General features: G+C 36.9%; 2 protein-coding genes across 4 annotated transcripts in view; both read right to left on the minus strand.

The window, feature by feature from the left end:
• Positions 1-1,962: 1,962 nt before the first annotated feature.
• LOC117922651 (auxin-responsive protein SAUR72-like) lies at positions 1,963-2,723 on the minus strand. The gene has a single exon (XM_034840825.1). The coding sequence runs from the start codon at positions 2,566-2,568 to the stop codon at positions 2,035-2,037; it is 534 nt and encodes a 177-aa protein (XP_034696716.1). The 5' UTR covers positions 2,569-2,723; the 3' UTR covers positions 1,963-2,034.
• Positions 2,724-8,319: 5,596 nt separating this feature from the next.
• Positions 8,320-22,789, minus strand: part of LOC117922615 — a 58,270-nt gene continuing 43,800 nt past the window's right edge. For all 3 annotated transcript variants that reach the window (XM_034840781.1, XM_034840778.1, XM_034840780.1), the window contains 3 exons: positions 16,451-16,695; positions 15,128-16,359; positions 8,320-8,818 (listed from right to left, as the gene is read on the minus strand). In XM_034840781.1, the coding sequence (XP_034696672.1) occupies positions 8,757-8,818; positions 15,128-16,359; positions 16,451-16,695 (1,539 nt within the window). In that variant the 3' untranslated portion in view covers positions 8,320-8,756. The remainder of the gene's footprint in view (positions 8,819-15,127; positions 16,360-16,450; positions 16,696-22,789) is intronic.

A 22,789-nucleotide genomic window follows, 5' to 3' on the forward strand; every position in this document is an offset into this window, starting at 1 on the left:
TTCTTTCACTTGAATATTCCTCCTTTCTGTATTGGGTGGTTTGTAGGAAAAATTCCCAATAGTTAAATTTGTTTTTTGTGTTGGTTCATACCTAGCTAGCTAGGTATTTAAACATTTTTGGGGTTCTGTGAATAATTTTCAATCAGTTTCAAGGGTTTTGGTCAATACATTTCTCTCAGTTTGTCACTTGTAAACAAGACCTAGACAACAAATTAATGGAGGGAGGAGGAGATGATAATCACCCACATGGAGCTTCAATCGAAGTATTTGACTTGGGACAATTGAAAGAGGGTACACAAAGCCATACGGCTACGTGACAGTTGATCTAATTAACTACTGCATGTTTTAGATATTTATATTAATCGGGATTAGTTTCATTTTTAATATGATTTAAACATGGAGTTGCATGTGAGTGTAAGCTTGAAATTAAACTAACTTGTATATTTTAGCTTCATTGGTGGTGCAGGATCACAAGGATTTGCTTGATCTTAAAGAAAAATTAATGAGGCTGCATTATAATACGTTGTTACTTGCCTTTCCTGTAAGCAAGCCCCATGTTCAAAAACATAGGTAGATTCATGAAAATAAATAATCTAATAACCTTCATGGAGATTAATTACTAACTATAGCCTTCATAAATTGTGAGATCCCATGTCAATTAGAAGAAAAAGTTTTCGATAGAGTACGTGGATCGACTTCTTTTAAATGTATAGATGCATGCGTTTTAAGTTTGTGAGCTTCTTAGTTTAAAGTTAATCCTTAATACAAACGGGCATTCTAACTAGTCCTATTTGAGAAAGCGATAATGAAATCCTATATCGACTAGGTGAAAAAATACAATTAGATGACACATGACTTTTGATATTAGACAAAAACTATGAACTCACATCGTCTAGGGAAAAAATTCTCTCGTATTAACTAGGTCCCTTTTAATTATGTAGACACGTAGAATGTCTTGGCTTTAGGTTATTACATTTCATTTAAACCCTAATAAGTTTTACCAAAGAAGCAAAGATATATAGAGCAAAGTATTATTAAGTGCATAATGTGACAAGATCATAGTTGCCCACTTGCAGTACTTCCTTATCAATCCATAATCTAAAATTAGCAAGAAAGAATCTAAGCATAAGAAAGATAATGGGCTCAGAAATTTGTGTTTCAAATTTGATGAAAACCAGTCTCTGCATGTGTTTTTCCTAATATAACAATGTTCTTATGTACCAAAGTTGTAGATGTATTTCTTCTTGGCCAATTTATTATTACAAATTGAAATTTAAATTACTAATTGGGTAGGACAATCAACCATATGTAGTTGATTAAAAATACTAAGTACTAATGTTAAGTACTTCAGTACTTTATCATAATCTATAAATGGCTGCTTATTAATAGCTGTGACTAAAACAATGGTGGGGAAAGGCAATAATGGAGATTTGCAGGAAGACAAAAGGATTCCAAGCTGATGCAGCACTATCTTAGGGGGCATGTGACCACATAATGAAAAGAAAAATATTATGAATCACATTTTTCAGATCCGGATATGATGATTTCATTAATGCATTAAGTATTCAATTAAAGTCTGTTTGATAGTAATTTTTAGAGAGTTTTTTTTTTAAAATTTTAACACTAAAACTTTTTATTTTTAAAATATTAAAAAAAATGTTTCGAAAAATTATTGTCAAACTCACTCTTAATATACAATGATTAGATAGAGTTCTCGAGGACAAATCATGTCCTCGGGTGCATTTGAAAGGTTGGAATAGAGATTAATGTGAATGAGAATTAATCCATTCCATTCCATAGAGATGGAAGATACATCAAATACTTGTGTCATATATGGTTCATTGATTTGAACTGATCACTCTAAAGTGAAGTACCCTACTTTATTCAAACTTTAGTATTACTCTGTGGCTCTGTTCTCTCTCCCTCGTACACTGCCTTCACAAAATCAAGCAAAAAAGAAAGGAAAAAAAAAAGATATATATATGAAAATATTATATGTGAAATCTGATCTGATCTGATCTTCTCATCTTCTGATCACCTACACATTTGAGGATGGTGAGAAGGTGTGAGCTCACAATCTGAGGATGAGCAACAACCAATCATCTCCTTCTCTGCATTCAATCCAAACTCATGCAGGAAGAACACGTCTCTCTTCTCTTCCACCACCTTCAAGATCCTCTCAAACACAGCCACTTCACATGGGATCTTGAGCACACCCTCCTGCTGAAACCCGAATTCTTCTTCGGCTTCCCTCAGCAGAACCCCAAATGCTTGGTGACCCAGGTACTCGGTTGGGATGATGAACCTCTTCAGCTCCTTCCCCACGCACACGGCCAGAAACCCTTTTGGGACGACCTCGGTAGAAAGCATTGAACTAGTGTCTGTGAAGGAGAGAGTCTTCTTGAGGAACTTGATGCTCTTGCTGCCATTGTTGGAGGAGGAGGAAGTAGAGCCGTGGCTGCCATTTTTGTTGCTGTTTTTTGGTGCATTTGCAAGCTTTTTCCACTTCTTGAGGATCTGCTGAAGCCTAACAATCTCACTGATCTTGTTAGACTTCTTTGAATCCATGAAGTAGGGCTTCTGATCACCAAGTAAACTAAACTAAAAAGAAAAAAATATTTCTTTGTCTTCTGGCTCTGTGGGTGTGGGTGTGTGAATCCCAAATGGGGTGAGGGAGCAGAGATTTTAAAGTTGTGGGGTGCTTTGGATTCTGATTTTTTTATTCATTTTCTTCTGTTATGGAAGATTATAATATGAAATATTACTTACAGTCGGTTGGTGGTGCAACTGCCTCAAGAATCAAAACCCATCAAGGGTTTTGTCTACATATATAAGAATTGAGGACTGGGGAAGGGTAGTTTCCAGATTTCTTTTTGAAGTTTGCTTCCATCTCTCTTGGTATCTGTATTCCTTAATTCTACTGCTGCACTGATCTCTCTCTCTGAACATGATCTCTCATAACCTTATTTATTGCACTGGCTTCTAATGCAAGTTCCCACCATTGGTTTTTGGACTCCTCTTACTTTGGCTTGTTTATGGCAAAAAAATAAATTAAATTAAATTCTCTGTGAAGTAAAGTTTGTATCTAACAGTTTAAGCCTGAATTTTTGCTAGATTACCTAAAATCTTTGTAGATAGTTTAAAGACATGTATACATATATAAAACGAAATACCTTTTATTGTAAGTATGAAGTATTAAGACTATAACTTAAATCAATCAGATAAACAGTAGTCTCAATGTATGAAATAGTGTGAAGCTCTTAGATCAATCCTATAAACATTTGTCTCAATTATGTATGAAATAGAGAAGGCCCTTGTCGAAAGGGGAAGAAATTATTTTCTATCAATCATCATCAATTAATTAATAAATTGATGGTTAAACCTTTTGGTTGGACTAATAATTTAACATGATATTTTCTTTTGTTTTTTAGTTTATTTTATATATGCACAAAATCTAAAAATATTATTTATGGCCATGATACAAGATGCAATGATATAAGATTGGAAATTTTTCTGACATTACAAAATTAAATAATGTTATATGTTTAATTATCAATTTTCTTAAAGGCTTCAAACCATTTTTTTATAAAAGTTTAAGTTTACAGGAATTGGGTTCAATATGCATAACATATTTCTTAACACTTTCCCTCACGTGTAACCTCATATTCATATGTGAAAAAATATCAGAGAATTACAAATTAGTAAAGAGAAACATCAAAGAATTGCAAAGGAACATAATAGAAACAAATATATAAATTACGAAAAGGTGGTTCGAACACATAACTTTTGTCAAATCAAGTTCTGATACCATGGTGAAATACCAATTTTTCCAGAAGTTTAACCTCGTCGGATTTGGGTTATTTGGATATCATGGTCCTTATTAGGTTTTAACTTTTTGATAAATTGATTATTAATTGTTAACTTATGATTGAGTGAATAATGCTATATATAATATACTCCACTTAAGTATAAGCTACAAATATTTTTAAATTTAAAAAATAGAATGGAGTGTCATGATGATATTTAATGAATATCAGGTGCAACTGCCTCAACAGTCAAAACCCAGAAGGCAAACCCTAGATAGCTTTGCCTTGGTATCTGCATCTTCATGTCTTTAATTTATATATATATGTTTTCCACTAGTTTTGTTTATTGGATTTGAGGTGCTTAGAAGATCGTGGAAGATGGGAAGAAGCCCACAAATTTCCATGTGCAAATGCCCATTTCTTTATGGAGAGAAATAAAAAAAAAATAAAAAACAATGAGCTCACAAGTCACGAGTTGACAGATTAGCACACTGAAACAACACATCAATGGCCCTTTCTCTTTTTTAATAACTAACTTCTCTTTCTTTTATTATTTGACCAACTCTGGAATGATTAGTTATCACTCAGTTCTGCTTTGGATATTCATTCCATTCACATCATATATTATTTAAATGATCTTGATTTTAAAAAAACTCTATAATGTAAATATTATTAACATGATATGCATATTAAATTAAAATCATAGAAATTTTAAGTGTTTAAGAAAATTAATAATTCAACATATTCAATGTGTAATTTACATATTTGTTTCCTCCATTTATTTCTCTCCCCTTCTCTATTTATAATTTTTTGGTATCAATTTACAATAATTTATAATTTTATGGCATCTCGAACCGCTGATGAAGGATGTTAAAAAATACTAGTTTAAGTTTTTAGAAAAATTGGTAGTTTCATAAATATTACATTTTTTTTTATGGAAACCATTTTTTATCTTATGGAAAAGTTATTTTCTATTTATAAAGATTTTTAAATATTAATATTATCATTTTGAAATCATGACATTATTTTTTTGTCAATTCAAGATTAAAAAAATCCCTAATAAAGTCTAAGAAGATTATTCATAAAATTCTCTTTAATAAGTACTTTTAAGAAAGTTTGTATAAAATTTTTAAAAATATTAAAATTCTGAATATAACCTATCCAAAATAGGGTTATAATTTAAATAAAAAATTTAATATTACTAAGAAAAAGAAGATATTTCTTTGAATTGAATCCATCATATGTTGGGCTTTTAATACTTGTAGTACACATAAATGTTGCATATTTCAATGTAATTTGACTAATGGTGGTTTTTGGTCCTCCCAAGAGAAAACCATGTGTTGGATTCACATCTTGGAAGTTGAAATGGACTCTTAAAACAAATCAATAAATAAAGTGGATGTACCAAATATGGAATTAAAATGATGATCAGTTGCCCATTTGAATTAAAATATTGGATAATAATGGAACCCCCATTGTTTGGTCAAAGGTCAAAAGAAAATGGACAATAGTACAATTTGATTTAACTAATTTTTAATAATTACTTATTTAATAGTTAGTTGATTGCTAAGCCCATCTCCTCTATTATCATGTGTTGTGGGAATTTATTCTAATTATTTATCTTCATTTGCTTTTTTTGGGTAATTCATATGATCTCTTACTATATATAGGAATATAAATAAAATAAAATAAAATATAATTTAAAAAATTAAAAAGAAGTAACCCCTCTCTCATTCACATGTCTTCGGACAACAAATAATAGATGTAGTTATTCCCATGGGCACGTGACTTACAACAAAGCTCAGGTTACATCTAAAAGGACATATTTGGAATACTAGAATGAATAATAAGAATATAAATTTCATTTTATTTTTATTTTTAATTGATAAATATTTAATCAAAAATAACAATTTTACCATAGTTTTGAGTGCAAATAGTAAAAAAATTATTCTTAAAAATAATTTTTATTCATCAAAATAATTTTTTGTTCCTTTTGAAAGAACAATTAAACTATGATAAAGTCTGAATATCGATACTCAACCGACTAAGATTTCCTAAATCCTAAATCGTAAACCCTAACCCTAGTTGAAAAAGTCAATCCTAAACCCTAACCCTAGATAAAAAGACTTTTTCAGACAAATACAACGGAGAAAACTCCAAGAGAATCCAGGATCATCAAATAAAACAACACAAGCATCACAACTGCAATCAATTCGCAAGCTAGCAGCATCATGTCATTTTCATATTACGATATTATGGCATCTACAAAGAGATAAACCATATAATAAACAACCTCTATATAGAGCAAAAGAATTGAGGGAGGTGGGCGGTGGGCGGTGGTGGGGTTAGGTTCCTTGAATGCTGCTACAAAAATGGAAGATGAAGCTGAAAAAGCAGTGTAGAGTGCAGTGTTGTGTAGTGTTTGGTTTTGGTATCAAGAAGCAAGTGAAGTGAATATAGATGGTTTCAACTGCAACAGAATAATGAAGTTAGGGCGGTTCTGACTCAATGCCATAACTCCCTTTGTAACTCCCAAAACGCCTAAACCTCTATCTCTACGGCTCCTTTCCAGTCATAGAGCGAGACTATATGATTGGAAAAATATCAAATTTGACAAAATTTTCACGAATCCTCTCATACCCCAGGTGCCGATCACCAAAGGATCGAGGTGGGGTTCAATAATTCAATCTAAGAGGGGAAATTTCTAGAGATGGTATCTAGAAATGATAGTATACTTCATCCGTTACAAGCATACGGTAAAATATAGACTCTGAATGAAGGTATAAATATATGAGATTAAAGTACAAAATAATGGAATCGAACTTGGGTACAAAACAATAATATCTAAAGTATATACGTAACACAACCCGAGTAGTCCTGTTTTTCAATATATATCAAATCAGTACTATAGATAACCCTATTTAGATGCATTGTATGTGATAAGATAATAAAGTTGTAAGAAAATGCCGTTACGAAGAATATGTGGTCATGATATAGGCGAACTCAAGCCCTACATATCTCATAATAATAATACATAGCTCTCTCTTCCATCAATGCCTATCTAAAGCTACAACACCTCACCAACTTCATTAAAGAATAGAATGAGAAAGATCACGCTCGTCAGCTATACTTTAATGTTGCTTTTGTATCTGAAAATTTGGTATCGGAGATTGGGATGGTGTGGGGCTCGTTGGATGTGGTTCCAAACCACCCGCCTATATTGGGTTTGAGGGAGTGGGTTCCTGGGATTCAAGGCATGGCATAAATGTTGAGTTTTTGTACATCTTTTGGCCTATAAAAAGGGCTAGAATTGTTTCATCTCTTTGAAGATGATCAGCATCTCAACAAAGAAGGCTGCAATTCAGGTCAGACTGGACAAGATTTGAATAGGTTAGGATCAAGCTTATCAACTTAAAAATGTTAGGATTAATGCCAATTGAAGGTCTAGGCAACTCATCGAAACTCAAACCCGCACATTATTTATTTATTTTAAATTATATTATTTTGTTTTATTAAAATATAAAAAACATAGAAATAATAAGAAAGAACTAACTTTTCTTAATTTTTAATTATATTAGACTACGAGCTTATTACTTTTTTAATTATTAAAATATTAGAAACCTAAATTGCCCATAAGTTTGATGTGGATTAGAAATTTCCAACTAGGTCAAACTGGATTTGATGCGGGTTGGACATATTGATAGGCAGGTTTAACACAGGGATTACCTTTAACCTGCCCATGTTGCAACCCTGCCCTATCAATAGACAATTTGTACCTTGTATATATACAATAAGGATATAAAAATGTATCAGTGAAAAGATTAAAAGGTGGGAAAATTCTAGAATATTGAATCGATACCTATTGAATATGCAGTCCGAACTATTGGAAATGTATTATGAAATCTAGATTGTTTGATAAGGGTACAAATATATGGAATCAAGGTACAGACAAATGACATAAGCTACAAAAGAATGAGATCAAAGCAATGAGACCTAAAATGTATATATGACACAATCTGATTAGTCCCACTTTTCAGGATGTACTAAATTGATATTTTATAACACAAGAATTTGAAGATAGCACTAGTTTGCAAGAAGATGCCACAAATCAATTGAGATTACATTACATCATCAAAGTAGCTCCATTTGAGGACAACCAGCAAAAATCAACTAAATTCAGGCAATTCTTGTAGTGCATATTATAAGGCTGAAGTAAAAGAGATACATAGAAGGCCTAGGGAGGACAACAAGGGTTAAAAGAGAATGGAGATGGAGAACCAAGACAACAATAAATATAGCATTACAAAAATATTCAAGCAACTAAGCAGAAAACAGGTGAGGGGATTTGGTTGTTTTTTCCAAATCCGGGCAATATCAACAAGCCACTAAATTATTTTCAGAATTAATCCCTCTCTTAATCTCTACCTACTTGGTCCTGTTCCCAGCTTAAAGCCTACCGTTGACTATCCTTCCCTCTACGAAATCAACAACAAAAACAAAGAAAAACAAAAGAGAAGAAAAGGAGTAAAAATTCATCTATAAAATGTGCATATTTACATCAATAGTATTAATGTACAGAGTTTTTTTTACTCAAATTTAGAGGCAAAATTGAGATTGATCAAAGGGTAATTCCCAAGGGCTAGAAACTACTGTAGAAGACACCAAAATGGAAATATCCTAATTCACAAAAAGATAGTGATCCAGATGGTTTAATCTCAACTATGGTTTATGGGAGTAGTATATGACCATAAAAGGGTAGCAGTAAGTTACCATGTGGCCTGCAGGAAAGTCGACAACACTTTCTCTTTGCAGTTCATTGAAAGTTATAAGATCCTCATGCGGCTTCATCTGGATCTTGAATCAAAATTTTAAACAATTTCATGCTTCATCCCCAGTTCTGTGCTCATTGTCACGGTGTTGATGAATCTTGAATCAAAATTTTAAACAATTTCATGCTTCATCCCCAGTTCTGTGCTTCTTGTCACGGTGTTGACGAATTTGGCCCTGCTTTGCTGGAGGTATAAAGAAGTGAAATAAGAACATTAGATGTGTGGAACATCCACAAGAAAATGCAGATTCAACTTGGAAACAAAGCGACACAAGACTACAAACAATTAACATATCGATTGATGTTGGTTCTGTTTGATGCAAGCCTGTTCAGACCTTAAGCCCAATTGATTATTAAAAGTTATTTAAAACCAATTTAGGTTTGAAGTCTAAAATACATTTAAACTATGTTTGATTCACAAAAAGTTTGAGGAAAAGAACTTAGAGAGAAGAAATAAAATGAAAGAAAAAGGAGATTCTCTTGTTTGGTCAACCATAGAAAATTTGAAGGAAAAATAAATAAATTGTTGAGGAATCTACTTTCCCCAAACTTTCTTAACCTCTTTCAAAGGAAAATACCAAAAAGTATTTTAACATTTTCCTTAAGACTTCCCCTCCTACTTTTTTCCAACCTCATTTCCATATCATCCAAACATAGTAAAATGATTTTCCTATTGTACTTTTTTTTTTCCTTTTTGTACTATTTTCTAAGAACCAAACATCCCACTAAAATTTCTAACCCAAAATATAATGGATGCATTTAAAATTAATTTGACCATAATCTAACAAAAACAAATTACTTAATAAGGTCCACAAAGAATGAATACAAAAACCCCATTTAACATCAAATAATTATATATTACAAGAGATATAGGTCTTAGAATGTTGGTTTGGTTCAAATTTTATCGGTTAGAAGACAAAGAAATCGAAAACTGAACTAAGTCAGTTTCCACAATTCTCAAACCAAACTAAGCTTCATGGTCATTGAAAATAAAACCAATTTGGTCAGTTTTGTTTGGGTTGAAACGATTGTGTCAGTTTTTTGGTTTTCACTTGCACCCCTACCATGGATGTTGGATCTAAGTCATTTATTTCAAATGCCCTTGAGGGCCTGGCTCAAGGGGTAACGAGTTGGGCGGAATTGTGAGAGATACCAGGTTCTTACCTATAAAATAAAAAATAAAAAAAATCATATATAGTTCAAATTTATGATATCAGTTCAATATGGATGTGTGTGAAGCTTTTCTTTTCTGATATTCAAGATCAGCACACGCAAAGCAAGACTGACAGCTGCTGCTGCCACCAGTTAGATTAACAAGTTTGCAGAGTCAAAAGAGGGTGTGAAGCTTTTCCTTTCTGATATTTAAGATCAGCACAAGCATAGCAAGATTGACAGCTCTTGTTGCCACCAGTTAGATTAACAAGATTGCAGACTCAAAAGAAACAAATGCATGGATGAAACATCCAGAAGAAATGGGAACACAGCACAAACAAATTACTATGCAAGGACTGTTTGCACTTTTTATGCATGTGCCATTCCTTACAGGAGTACACCAGTCATTTGATAGTATAAATAACCGCTAACCAGAAAGGGGCCGCACATGCATACACCAGGAAGCGTACAAAATACAGCACAAGACAACATAAAAGAGAGGAAAATTACAGAAGGTGAGAACACAGCCTACCCCATACCCAAAAAATAAATGAATTCCGAAAAGAAGAGCAATTCCCCTTCATACCATCTCCTCTTGACCAAAAGAAAAAGGTTTCAAGGAAGTGATCTTTGAATGAATGAACTCTAACTACTCAAGACCTTCCAAAGCCTTCAAGTTATCACTTTCCATGAGCACCAAAAGTAGTATAAGGGAGCTGTCTTCCACAACTGTTTTTTGTTTCTTTCCTACAAAGCTACCATGTCAACCAGGCAAGAGCTTAACCACAAAGGAAGAACCCACATCATACCAAAAAGAAAGAATAATAAATATCAGTTTACTCACCTACTCACAAAGAATGAGGATGAAATAAGCTGTTTCCTTGTGTTTGCACAGCAACATCTGTTCACTAGTGACCTCCTTCTAGTCATAAGCTGATTGAGAATAAGATCTCCATTATGCAGCCTCTTACAGAAAGAAGCACAGGTTAGAAGGAGCAACTGAAGCCTAAATTCCTTGGAGGGTAAAGAGATGATCCTGAACATAACAAAAGATAAGAAGACTTACGAGAGGAAAGACCCCTCTTGGCTGCTGCTCACACCAACTAATCACAATTCTACCTACTAGTACAAGGGTGGATAAGCTGCAAAAAAATACAAAGCAAAACCTATAAAGGTCAGCCCCCAATCCTGAAAGCTCCTTCTAAACCTACTCAAACAATTACCAGGGTTTCCTCTTCTTTTCACCCACAAATCAGCAACCCATGCATCTTGTACATGGGTAAAACATAGAAATGGTCCTTCAACACTACTCTCACACACAACACATCATGCAAAAGTTTGTGCTCCTCCCATTGCATGCCTTAAGGCTAGTTCTAGCAAGGAAATCATCCCATATCCAGCTAATGGCTTTCCAAACAACAGTATCATGGATCTCCTCCCCATCCTACAGCACCAAACCCCCTCCATCTCCCTGGACTTTCTCATGACAACTCTACTGTGAAGGTTATTCTGCTCCACAGAAAACTTCCAACGCCATATACCAAACAAGACTTTTATTAAGCTAGAGATTATCTTTCAGTGAGCAGATGGAAGTCCAGTTCACCAACTGAACTAAGGTATGGAGTACAGGAAACTAAGATAAGGAAAATGTAATCTAATGATGATTTCACAGTTTCACCCTGGTTTTAACATGATTAATATTTCAAGAAGTTTCTTTTCAGGAAGATAGTTGGGTTTGAAAGATGCGAGTGCATGTGTGTGTGTGTGCACATGTTTGCACTGTCACCAGGGGTAGGAAACTTTGCTCTGGTTAGAACACAGCCTACCCCATATACCCAGAAAATCAATGAATTCTGAAAAGAAGAGTAAGACCCCTTCATAGCATCTCCTTTTGACCAAAAGAAAAGGGCTTCAAGTGGTCTTTGAATGCTTGAACTCTAACTACTCTAGGCCTTCCTAAGTCTTTAAGTTAATCACTTTCCATAAGCACCAAAAGAAGTACAAGGGAGACGTCATAGCATATTTTTTTGGTTGGAGACAAAAAAATGGGGTTTTTTTAGTTAAGTCCTCTTACTCCTTGGCAAGTAGGAGAGCAGAGTTTTTCCCTCATAGCATAGTTTGGATCTCTTTGGCACCTATAAGAACTAGTTTCTTTGCTTGGGAAGCAACTTGGACTAAGATATTGACTCAAGAAGAGGGGATGGAGGATGCCTAACAGATGCTACATGCGCAAAGCAGAAGAAGAGACGGGTGATCATATTCTCTTGCACTATCCGAAATCTCGCATGTTGTGGCAGCAGGTTTTTTCTGTTTTTAATGTACAGTGGATGATGCACTCTTCAGTGAGAGGGGTGCTATTGAGTTGGAGTGGGTCCTTAGTCAGAAAAAAAAAGGACAAAGGCTTGGAAAGTTGCTCCTGTATGCCTTTTTTGGTCCATTTGGAGGGAGAGGAATAAGAGAGCCTTTGAAAATTGTGAAAGTTTGGATGAGGCATTTAAAAGTTCCTTTTTTTTTATCTATTTTTGGATTGGATTAGATTGTACATTGGGGATGGGACTATATCATTATTAGAATTTGTGGATTGGCTAGGTTCCCCGTAGGGTGCGGTTGTTTTTTGTGTATTCGCCCCTTATGGTTTTTGTTGCTTTGTATACATTGTGTATACTTTTTTAATACAATTTCCATTTACCTATAAAAAAAAAAGGTACAAGGGAGACGTCCTCCACAACTGTTTTGTGTTTCTTTCCTACAAAACTACCATGTCAACCAGGCAAGAGCTCAACCATGAAGGAAGAAGCCACATCATACCAAAAGGAAAGAATAATAAATATCTGTGTACTTGCCTACTCACAAAGAATGAGGATGAGATAAGCAGTTTCCTTCTGTTTGCACAGCAACATCTGTTCACTAGTGACCTCCTTCTAGTCATTTGCTGATCGAAATAAGATCTCCCATTCTGCAGCCTCTTACATAAAGAAGCACACTTTAGAAGGAGCAACTGAAGCCTAAATTCCTTAGTGGGAAAGAGATGGGATTCCCTGAACATAACAAAAGATAAGAAGACTTACAAGAGGAAAGACCCCTCTTGGCTGCTGCTCACACCAACTAATCACAATTCTACCTAGTAGTACAAGGGTGGAGAAGCTGCAAAAAAATAAAAAGCAAAACCTATAAAGGTCAGCCCCCAATCCTGAAAGCTCCTTCTAAATCTACTCAACCAATTACCAGGGTTTCCCCTTCCTTTCACCAACAAATCTGCAACCCATGCATCTTTGTGCACAGGTAAAACATAAAGATTAGGAAATGACCCTTCAACACTACTTCCACACACAACATATCATGCTAAAGTATGGTGCTGCTCCCATTGCATAACTTAAGGCTAGTTCTAGCAAGAAAATCATCCCATATCCAGCTAATGGCTTTCCAAAGACCAGTATCATAGATCTCCTCCCCATCCTAGAGCAGCAAACCCCCTCCACCTCTCTGAACTTTCTCATGACAAAGGTTGTTCTGCTCCACAGAAAACCTCCAATACCATTTTCCAAACAAGACTTTTATTAAGCTGAGAGATTTTTGCACTGCACCTCACCTTTAGCTTTCAGTGAGCGGATGGAAATCCAGTTAACCAACTGAACTGAGGTGTAGAGTACAGGAAACTAAGATAAGGAATATGTAATCAAATGATGTATTTCACAGTTTCACCCTAGTTATAACATGATTAATATTTCAAGAAGTTTCTTTTCAGGAAGATGGTTGGGTTTGAAAGATGCAAGTGCGTGTGTGTGTGTGTGTGCATTTTGGCCCTGTCACCAAGGGTAGGAAACTTTGCTCTAGTTAGATTAATATAGCCATTGTAATCTCCATGTTCATTCTATTTTCTTATATATATATGATACCCTTTAAAATCAATGGCCTGCTTGAAAGCAGACAGCACAATGTCCTAAGAGATAGAGGATTAAAGCATCCCCATGCTGTGCTGCAGTCAAGAAGTAAAATCAGAGGAATGATTAGGATCCAATGTACTCCAGTTTTTCATACACTAAAAATGGAATCACATTGCAAATAAAATAGGCCCTAGGACATCAAAGACCACACCTTCTTGTCAGTGAAAGATGAAGATAAGAGCACAGGAAGTAAGGAAGACTTGAGCATAGAGAGCTCATAATCTCCACATCTCTTAAAATAAGAAGAAAGATGAAATTCCAGAAGACTGGCAGGGAATAAGGCTCTAGCATCAGAGATATGGGAGAATTTGTAAACCTGAAAATCAAAAAGAAGGTTGGGAATAAAAACCAACGAGGTTGATTATCCCACTACGCTTCCTCCCAAAAACGAATTTTTGTTCTATCACCTGCCAAATAATGAATCTAAGGAGAAAACAGGACACATCCTCATAACTATCCAACATGACCAAATAAAAGGGGAAATTTTACACTTCACTGCCTCTTCTAGTAGTGCTTTCCTAGGAACTGCTTCAAAGTTTAGTCCTTAAGCTCAACTGCCTAACATGTAGCATTTACTATCCAGTATTAGATTCTTTATTTGGAGAGAAGGAAACATTCCCAGAATCTTCAACCAGGCTCTCATCATAATATGCAGCAAATTATTAGGAAGATACTGCAGTATAGAAAACCAAGGTAGTCCCTCAGCACCAGAAAAGAAGACAACTACAATTTTTCTTTACCTCCCTCCCTCCCTAAAAGCCAACCTTGTTCTTTAAAATGATTGCCCCCAATTTGTTTCTAATTTATGGAATTGCCTCCAATTCTCTTCTAATTCAAACCAGAATGGTGCTTGAAATGTTCAGGTTTTAACTGTGGATACCATCAATCAGAGCCGGTATGTGAATTGCTTTCAATGTTGATCTGTTTGAAGAGAAGCCTTGTATAAATTCTAAAATGCAAATATTTACCTCAATACTGCAGAATGATTTCAGACTACACAATTGAGAGGGATGAGTTCTACAATGCACAAATGAACCTACTGAATGAGCACCTCTTATGGAAATTGCATTAAGAAATCAAATTTTAAAATTCAATATTTTTGTTTAAGTTCCATAAAATTTGACTACTTATCAACAAATAGGATATAATTATCAAAAACTAAGGCAGGAAAAAGCTACTTCTAAACAAGGCAATCAAATTTAACACCTGAACATAAAAAGCCCCAAGAACCAAATAAATGATTCCATAAACAAATCCAGTCTGCAAAATAACCATGCTACTGCCAACTAAAACATTTAACCACAGTAATAAGAAGACCACTTTGCAAAGCATTGTATTTTCCTCACTAGAAAAAGGTTTTTCAATAGTCAACGACAACAACCAAGAAAGGAGCTCACCTTTTCTTGGCTTAGGCAGGTTGATGTCACAACCTGCATTTAGTGCAGGGGAAAGAGACCTTTTAGCAGGAGCTGCCTTCAATGAGGCTGCAGACTTCTTTGAAGGTATAAGAGCAGAAGAAAGAAGAGCATCAACAGCCTCACGTTGTTGTTTCCTTTTTGAAATCACATCTTTGGCAGTGTCAACTTCCTTAAGTGCCCTACGTCTATCACTCGCATCTTTTTCTTCAAGGATACTACCAGCAGAGCATGTTGATGCTTCCATACTCTTCTGATTTCCCCCATGATCTAAAGATTCTGAAGTTCCTTTCAACACTTGTGGTTTCAAAATTTTATTGCCATCACCCATTTCTTGTTCAGACCGATCTGCATTAGTTTGTGAAATTTCATGTGTACATTTCCCCTTGCCTAAATGAGTACTCCTCAAGTGAAGCTGCCTTTCCCTACTTTCTTTACTTCTACCATCCCCATCAGTACTGTTTCCCATGGTTGAAGATTTCACATCCTTGGAGGTACTACTATCCTGTTGTGCAACAACTGAAGATGGAAATTTCTTCTTTGCTGAAAAAACACATTGTTCACTGGCTCTTCTCTTGTTACTTTGGACATCTTCCTTCCTTGCTGAAAGGTCATGTTCATCTCCAGCTTTTCTCTTGTTAATTTGTGATTGACTGCTGACAGAATTCTCTTTCCTTTCACAGACTTCCTTAGAATTTTTCTCATTTTGTTTGGCACGCTTGCTAGTGATGTCAGTTTTACCATGCCTTGATTGTCTTGAACTATAATCAGAATTTTCTGAAATAGGGTTTTTTAAAGCTTTCTTAAACATGGACTGGTAAGGCATTTTAGCTGATATAACCAAATTTCTTTCTTTAGCATCCTTAACGAGAGCAGCCCAGTTGCAGTTTGTCTGTAATGTTCTTGCATTACCCAAAATCCACAGGGAGAGCTTGGCCCTTGTCAAAGCAACATTCATCCGCCTTACATCAGCAACAAACCCTATGCTGCTAGAGTTGATCCCAGATGCTGCAGAGCATGGACCTGCTGCTCTAACTGTAGAAAGCACTAGAATATCGACCTCCCGACCTTGAAAACCATCCACAGTATTGAATTCCATATCGGATGTAATGGAAGATCCAAAAGCACTTGAAAACCGTGAACGTAAAAGCGAAAGTTGACACTTATATGGAGTTATGATGCCAATTCTCCCACCAACAAATTCAGATGGATGCCTATACAAAGAATATAAAATCCAAAATTAAAAGCAATAAACCAGATAAATCACGATAATTGAGGGGGGAAAGGAAGAAAGAGAAGGTATACCTCTTCCTGAAAAGCCTTAGTACTTCAACCGCAGCATCAGCCTCACGCTCATTACAGAGGGAGAATGTACCAGAGTTCTTACCATGAGACTCCTGGCCATCAACAACATCAAAGAATACATAGGGTCCAAGGCCCTCAGTCTCATGAAAAGGTGCTAATTTGCTAGACATATTTTCCCCATTTAGCAACTTGCTATCATAAAAATGCAAAGAAGGAAAACGGCATATCTCCGGGTGCATCCTATACTGCCAAATGGTAAAACAACCTGTAAGTTGTAAGTATTAAAGCATCTGGAGTGAAGTAGAACTTCCAGAGAATAGCCTCTACAAAAATTTAAAAGGAATAAAGCAACATAAAATGGGGTAAAACATAAGGTGAACACAAACTGAGCAAATGACATCTAACAGAAAAACAGACACAGGAAACGCATATGACAAGACCGAACAGACACAAAAACACCAACACAAAAAATCCAGATTATGTAGAACACTGCTATAGAAAAAACACAAAAATCTGTATTATTTTAAAGGCTATTGAGGCTTATGCCTTAAGGCAAGACTCTGTGAATTAGCCTTGAGGCTATAGCCTTAGGTAGGGTAATTGAGGCTATAGCCTTAGGTAGTGTAATTGAGGCTTACATCTCACCCTGTCAAGGCTTATAGCTTTCACACTATAGCCTCAAGGCTATTGAGGCCTAAGCCTCAAATATCCAAAGGGTTTTCATCCTTTGTGGGCTTTTGGAATATATTTTATAAGAGGCTTTAGTCACAATATTGAGTGAATTTTAATGGCTTTTATTATCATCTATGCTTTTGTGAGCTTTTGACATAGAATTCATGAGTATTGTGTTGGGTCCTGACTTGGTTAACTTCTTATGAAATAAGGACTCGGTGCTTTCAATTAACCTTTTAAATGGAAGGGAAAAAAAGAGATTGAGAAGAAAGAATGGGGGAATTGTTGACTATCTTAATGGCTAATCTCATATATAATCATTATCTTATTATTGATAGATAAGCAAAATATCACTGCAATTAACGGACAAAGAAGAAGAAGAATGAGTGGATATTAAGACTAATGGGGAGGATAATATAGCCATTGGATATGACTATATTCCTAGGAGGATCCTACTGTAATAGTGATAGTAATATTGAAAATTATTTGACAAAACCGTGAGAGTTAAATTTTAGAAGAAAGAAAAAGGAATTTTTTTTTTTTATAGGTAAATGGTTATAGCATTAATGAAAGTGCTAAAAGGGGCGCACCATGGTACACACGGTGTATACAATAGCCGCCAAACAGTGCCAAAAAGCATAGGGAAAACAAAAATACTCCCTCCCTCAATCTGACCCCAACCAATCAATAAAATTGACTAAAGACATAGTTGAATTTTCTATAAATAAATTAAACCCAGATAATAAGTTACACAAAAACAAGAATTTCAGCCTTTGAACTGAAAGCTCCATATTTTCGAAATATCTTCTATTTCTCTCTTTCCATAATGTCCAGAAAAGGCATAAAGGCACTGCTCTCCAAACTTTTTTCCACTTTCTACCAACAAAGGAGTCATGTCACCCTAAAAGGGTCTCTCTAACTATAGCATAGATCAACTAATGCACCTCAAAAAGAGAGAACAACATCTCCCACAACACCCTCGCCTTCCCACAATGCAAGAGGATATAATCAATCGACTCCTCATGAGCATTACAAAGGGAACATCTATTGGCTAAAACTCATCCCCTCCTTTGCAGTTGGTCTAAAGTCAAAACTTTCCCCCACAATGCCTTCGACGTAAAGAAGCTTACCTTAGGAGGAACCCACACATTCCATACGAAATTAGAAGGGAAATGTTCTACCTTTCCTGCCTCAAGAATAGAATAGAGGGACTTAGCAGAGAAGGATCCACCCTTTGTTGCTACCTACAACTTGTCCTCACTTTCTACAACCATTGCCTTATATTGAAGGTGTTGAGAGAGAGAGAGAAAGAAGAAAGACCTTGATTCTCATTAATGTAATGATCTACTTACAATTGAGAAATATATATATATACAAGGCTAAGAGTCCTACAAGGCTAAGAGTCCTAACTACCATACATGTGTCCTACCATATATGTGTCCTATATTAACAAGGAAAGGTTATACACTATAAATACATTATATTCAACACTCCCCCTCAAGCTGGAGCATATACGTCATATGCACCAAGCTTGTTACAAATATATTTAATCCTAGGACCTCTGAGATATTTAGTGAAGATGTCAGCTAGTTGATCATTTGAATTAACAAAACTTGTAGCAACACATCCTGATGCGATCTTCTCTCTAATGAAATGACAGTCAACTTCAATATGTTTGGTCCTTTCATGAAAGACTGGATTGGATGCAATATGTAATGCGGCCTGGTTATCACATATGAGTTTCATCTGTTCATCCTTTCCAAATCTCAACTCTCGAAAAAGATGTCTCAACCATATGAGTTCACATGTTGCCAAAGCCATAGCTCGATACTCGGCTTCAGCGCTAGATCTGGCCACTACATCTTGTTTCTTACTCTTCCAAGATATTAGATTACCTCCAATAAAAACACAGTACCCTGAAGTAGAACGTCTATCTGTGGGTGAGCCAGCCCAATCTGCATCTGTGTAACCAACAACCTGATTATGACCTCTGTTCTCGTACAACACACCTTGGCCTGGTGTACTTTTGATATATCGAAGAATGCGGATTACAGCATCCCAATGGCTATCACATGGTGACTGTAGGAATTGACTAACAACACTCACAGGAAAAGAAATGTCTGGACGAGTAATGGTGAGATAGTTCAATTTACCTACAAGCCGTCGATATCTCCCGGGGTCTCCTAAAGGCTCCCCCTATCCTGGTACAAGTTTGACATTCGGATCCATAGGTGTGTCTACCGGTTTACAGTCTAACATACCGGTTTCTTCCAGGATGTCTAAAGCATACTTCCTTTGGGAAAGGACCACAGCAGAACTGGATTGAACTATCTCAATTCCCAAGAAATACTTGAGTTTCCCCAAGTCTTTGGTCTGAAAGTGGGTAAAAAGGTGTTGCTTTAGTTTCTGAATACCATCCTGATCACTGCCTGTAATGACGATGTCGTCCACATAAACAACCAGATAAATACACTGCCCCAAAGAGTTATGATGATAGAAAACTGAATGGTCTGCTGTACTGCGAAGCATGCCAAACTCTTGAACAACAGAACTAAAACGGCCAAACCATGCTCGAGGAGATTGTTTCAAGCCATATAGAGAACGGCGTAACCTGCATACTAAACCAGACTCCCCCTGAGCAACAAAACCAGGAGGTTGCTCCATATAAACCTCCTCGGCAAGATCACCATGAAGGAAGGCATTTTTAATATCCAATTGATAAAGAGGCCAAGAACACATGGCAGCCATGGAGAGAAGCAGACGGACAGAAGCAATCTTGGCAGCAGGAGAGAATGTGTCACCATAATCAGAACCATAAACTTGAGTATAGCCTTTAGCAACTAAGCGGGCCTTAAGGCGATCAACCTGACCATCAGGACCAACCTTAACTGCGTAGACCCAACGACAGCCAACGGTAGATTTACCCGAGGGTAAAACAACAAGATCCCAAGTGCCATTAGAGTGCAGAGCAACCATTTCATCCACCATTGCCTGTCGCCAGCCTGGATGGGAAAGAGCTTCATGGGTGCTCTTTGGAAGAGAAACAGAGGATATAGCAGAAACAAAAGCAGAATAGGGTGAAGATAATCGATGATAACTCAAAAAATTGTAAATAGGATGAGGATTACGAGTAGAGCGAGTACCTTTCCGAACAGCAATGGGTAAGTCATTAGGAGAAGGCAGAGCCGGGGTAGGTGAAGCCGAAGGGATAGGAAGTGAGTCAGCAGGTGCCTCAGCAAAAGGGAGAGGAGCAACGACACGAGGGCGACGATGATAAACCTGAAGTGGTCGAGGAGGCATAGCATCAGGTGGGGAGACAATGGGAATAGGCAAAACTTCAGAAACAGGAAGAGACTCAGAAGTGGTGGAAAAGAATGGTGAGTCCTCAAAGAAGGTGACATCAGCGGAGATAAAGTATCGATGAGTCTCAAGGGAATAACAACGATAACCCTTCTGAAGTCTGGAGTATCCCAAGAAGAGACACTTCATGGCTTTGGCGGAAAGCTTGTCCTGTCCAGGAGTGAGAATATGAACAAAGCAAGTACAACCAAAGACACGAGGAGGAAGGAAATAAAGTGGTTGGTCAGGGAAGAGAAGGGAGTGAGGAATCTGATCATGTAAGACAGAGGAGGGCATACGATTAATCAAATAACAAGCGGTAAGAACAGCGTCCCCCCAAAAACGAAAAGGAACATTACTGTGGAGGAGGAGAGTACGAGCTGTCTCAACAAGATGTCGATTCTTGCGTTCAGCTACCCCATTTTGTTGAGGAGTATGAGCATAAGAAGACTGATGAAGAATCCCATGATGGGACATAAACGAAGTAAATGGTGCTGAAAAATATTCCCTGGCATTGTCACTGCGTAACACACGAATAGAAATATTGAACTGGGTTTGGATTTCAGCATAAAATTTCTGGAAAATAGAGAATAACTCAGCTCGATTTTTCATTAAAAATAACCAAGTACATCGAGAATAGTCATCAATGAAAGTGACAAAATACTGAAATCCTAAAGTAGACGCAGTCCGACAAGGACCCCAAACATCAGTGTGGACAAGCTCAAAAGGAGACTTTGCCCGATTATTCAAACGCTTTGGGAACGAGACACGAGTATGTTTCCCAAGCTGACATGACTCACACGGAAGTGACGATAAAGTGGAAAAACGAGGGACCATCTTCTGGAACTTGGAGAGACTAGGGTGGCCCAGACGATTGTGAATGAGAAGAGGAGCATCAGTGGAAATGCAAACTGCAGGAGATGAATCCGAGGTGAGGTGATAGAGGCCTTGAGACTCACGTCCTATGCCAATCGTCTTCCCCGTACTCCGGTCCTGCAAGGTCACAAATTTATCAGAAAAGGTAATAGAGCAATTAAGAGTACGAGTGATTTTGCTGGTGGAAATAAGATTAAAAGGACATTCAGGAGTATAAAGGACAGAAGTGAGAGGTAGAGAAGGTAGAGGAAGGGCCAAACCAATACCTTTAGCCACAGTTTGAGAACCATTAGCTAAGGTAACAGTAGGTAAAGCAGAGGTAGTAGTAATAGAGGAGAAAAGATCCTTATTACCAGATAAGTGATCAGAAGCTCCAGAATCTAGAATCCAGGGTCCAAGAGAAGATGTGTGGGTAAGGCAGGCAGAGGCATTACCAGGCTGGGCAACAGAGGCAGCAGAAGCCTGAGATGCGAAAGAGCTCGGAGACTGAGGCAGCGGAGAATCAGAGGACTGGGCCACATGGGCAGTGCGAGGAGGTCGTCCATGTAACTGATAGCAACGATCGCGAGTGTGGCCAAGTTTATTGCAATAGGTGCAATGAGGACGTTGACCTCTACCTCGGGTACCACTGCGGCCTCCTCGAGAGCTAGTTTGAGAAACTAACACAGAAGAATCTGAAGTGCTATCAGATGGCAAAGTCTGAGTGGAGGAGATACGGAGGAGGTGAGCAAACACATCATCCAAGGACGGAACTAATGAACTACCAAGAATCTGATCGCGGACAGGCTCAAGATCCGGACGGAGGCCAATAAGAGTAAGAACCATGAAGAACTGGTCAAGCTGTGTTTGTTGAGCCCCAACATCAGGAGTAAGAGGCATCACAGTCAAGAACTCCTCCTTAAGAGAGGCAATCTGGCCAATATAAGTAGATAGATCCAAGTCCTGTTGGCTGAGATGGACAATAGCAGAAGCCACCTTATAAAGACGTTGGATATCATTCGTATATAATCCTTTGGCCTGAGTCCAAAATTTAAAACAAGTTTTGTAGGCCCGAAGATGAAGAAGAATCTTGGGATCAACCGATTGCCATAATACACTACATAACTGTGCATCTATCTTCCTCCACTGTACGCGGTCAACCTCAGGGATATCTGTCTCCTGTGTAATCAAGTGATCCTCATATCCTTGACCCATAAACCAAAGTTCAACAGAGGCAGACCAGGAAAGATAATTGTCACTGCCAACCAATTTCTCCGAAGTAATCATAGGAGATCCAGATATAACAGCGGAAAAAATGGAATTTTTAGTAGTCATATCTACTTATCTGGAGAATGAAGTATGTTTGGATCGAAGAGAGCCCTAATACGGCTTCAGATTGCGGCGTGGCACCACCGAAAAAGGGAGACGGCCTCAGATCGCTGCGTGGTACCACTAGAAAGGTAGAAGAACACT

This window comes from Vitis riparia, chromosome 9 (assembly GCF_004353265.1).
Source record: "Vitis riparia cultivar Riparia Gloire de Montpellier isolate 1030 chromosome 9, EGFV_Vit.rip_1.0, whole genome shotgun sequence".
NCBI classification, from domain to species: Eukaryota; Viridiplantae; Streptophyta; class Magnoliopsida; order Vitales; family Vitaceae; genus Vitis; species Vitis riparia.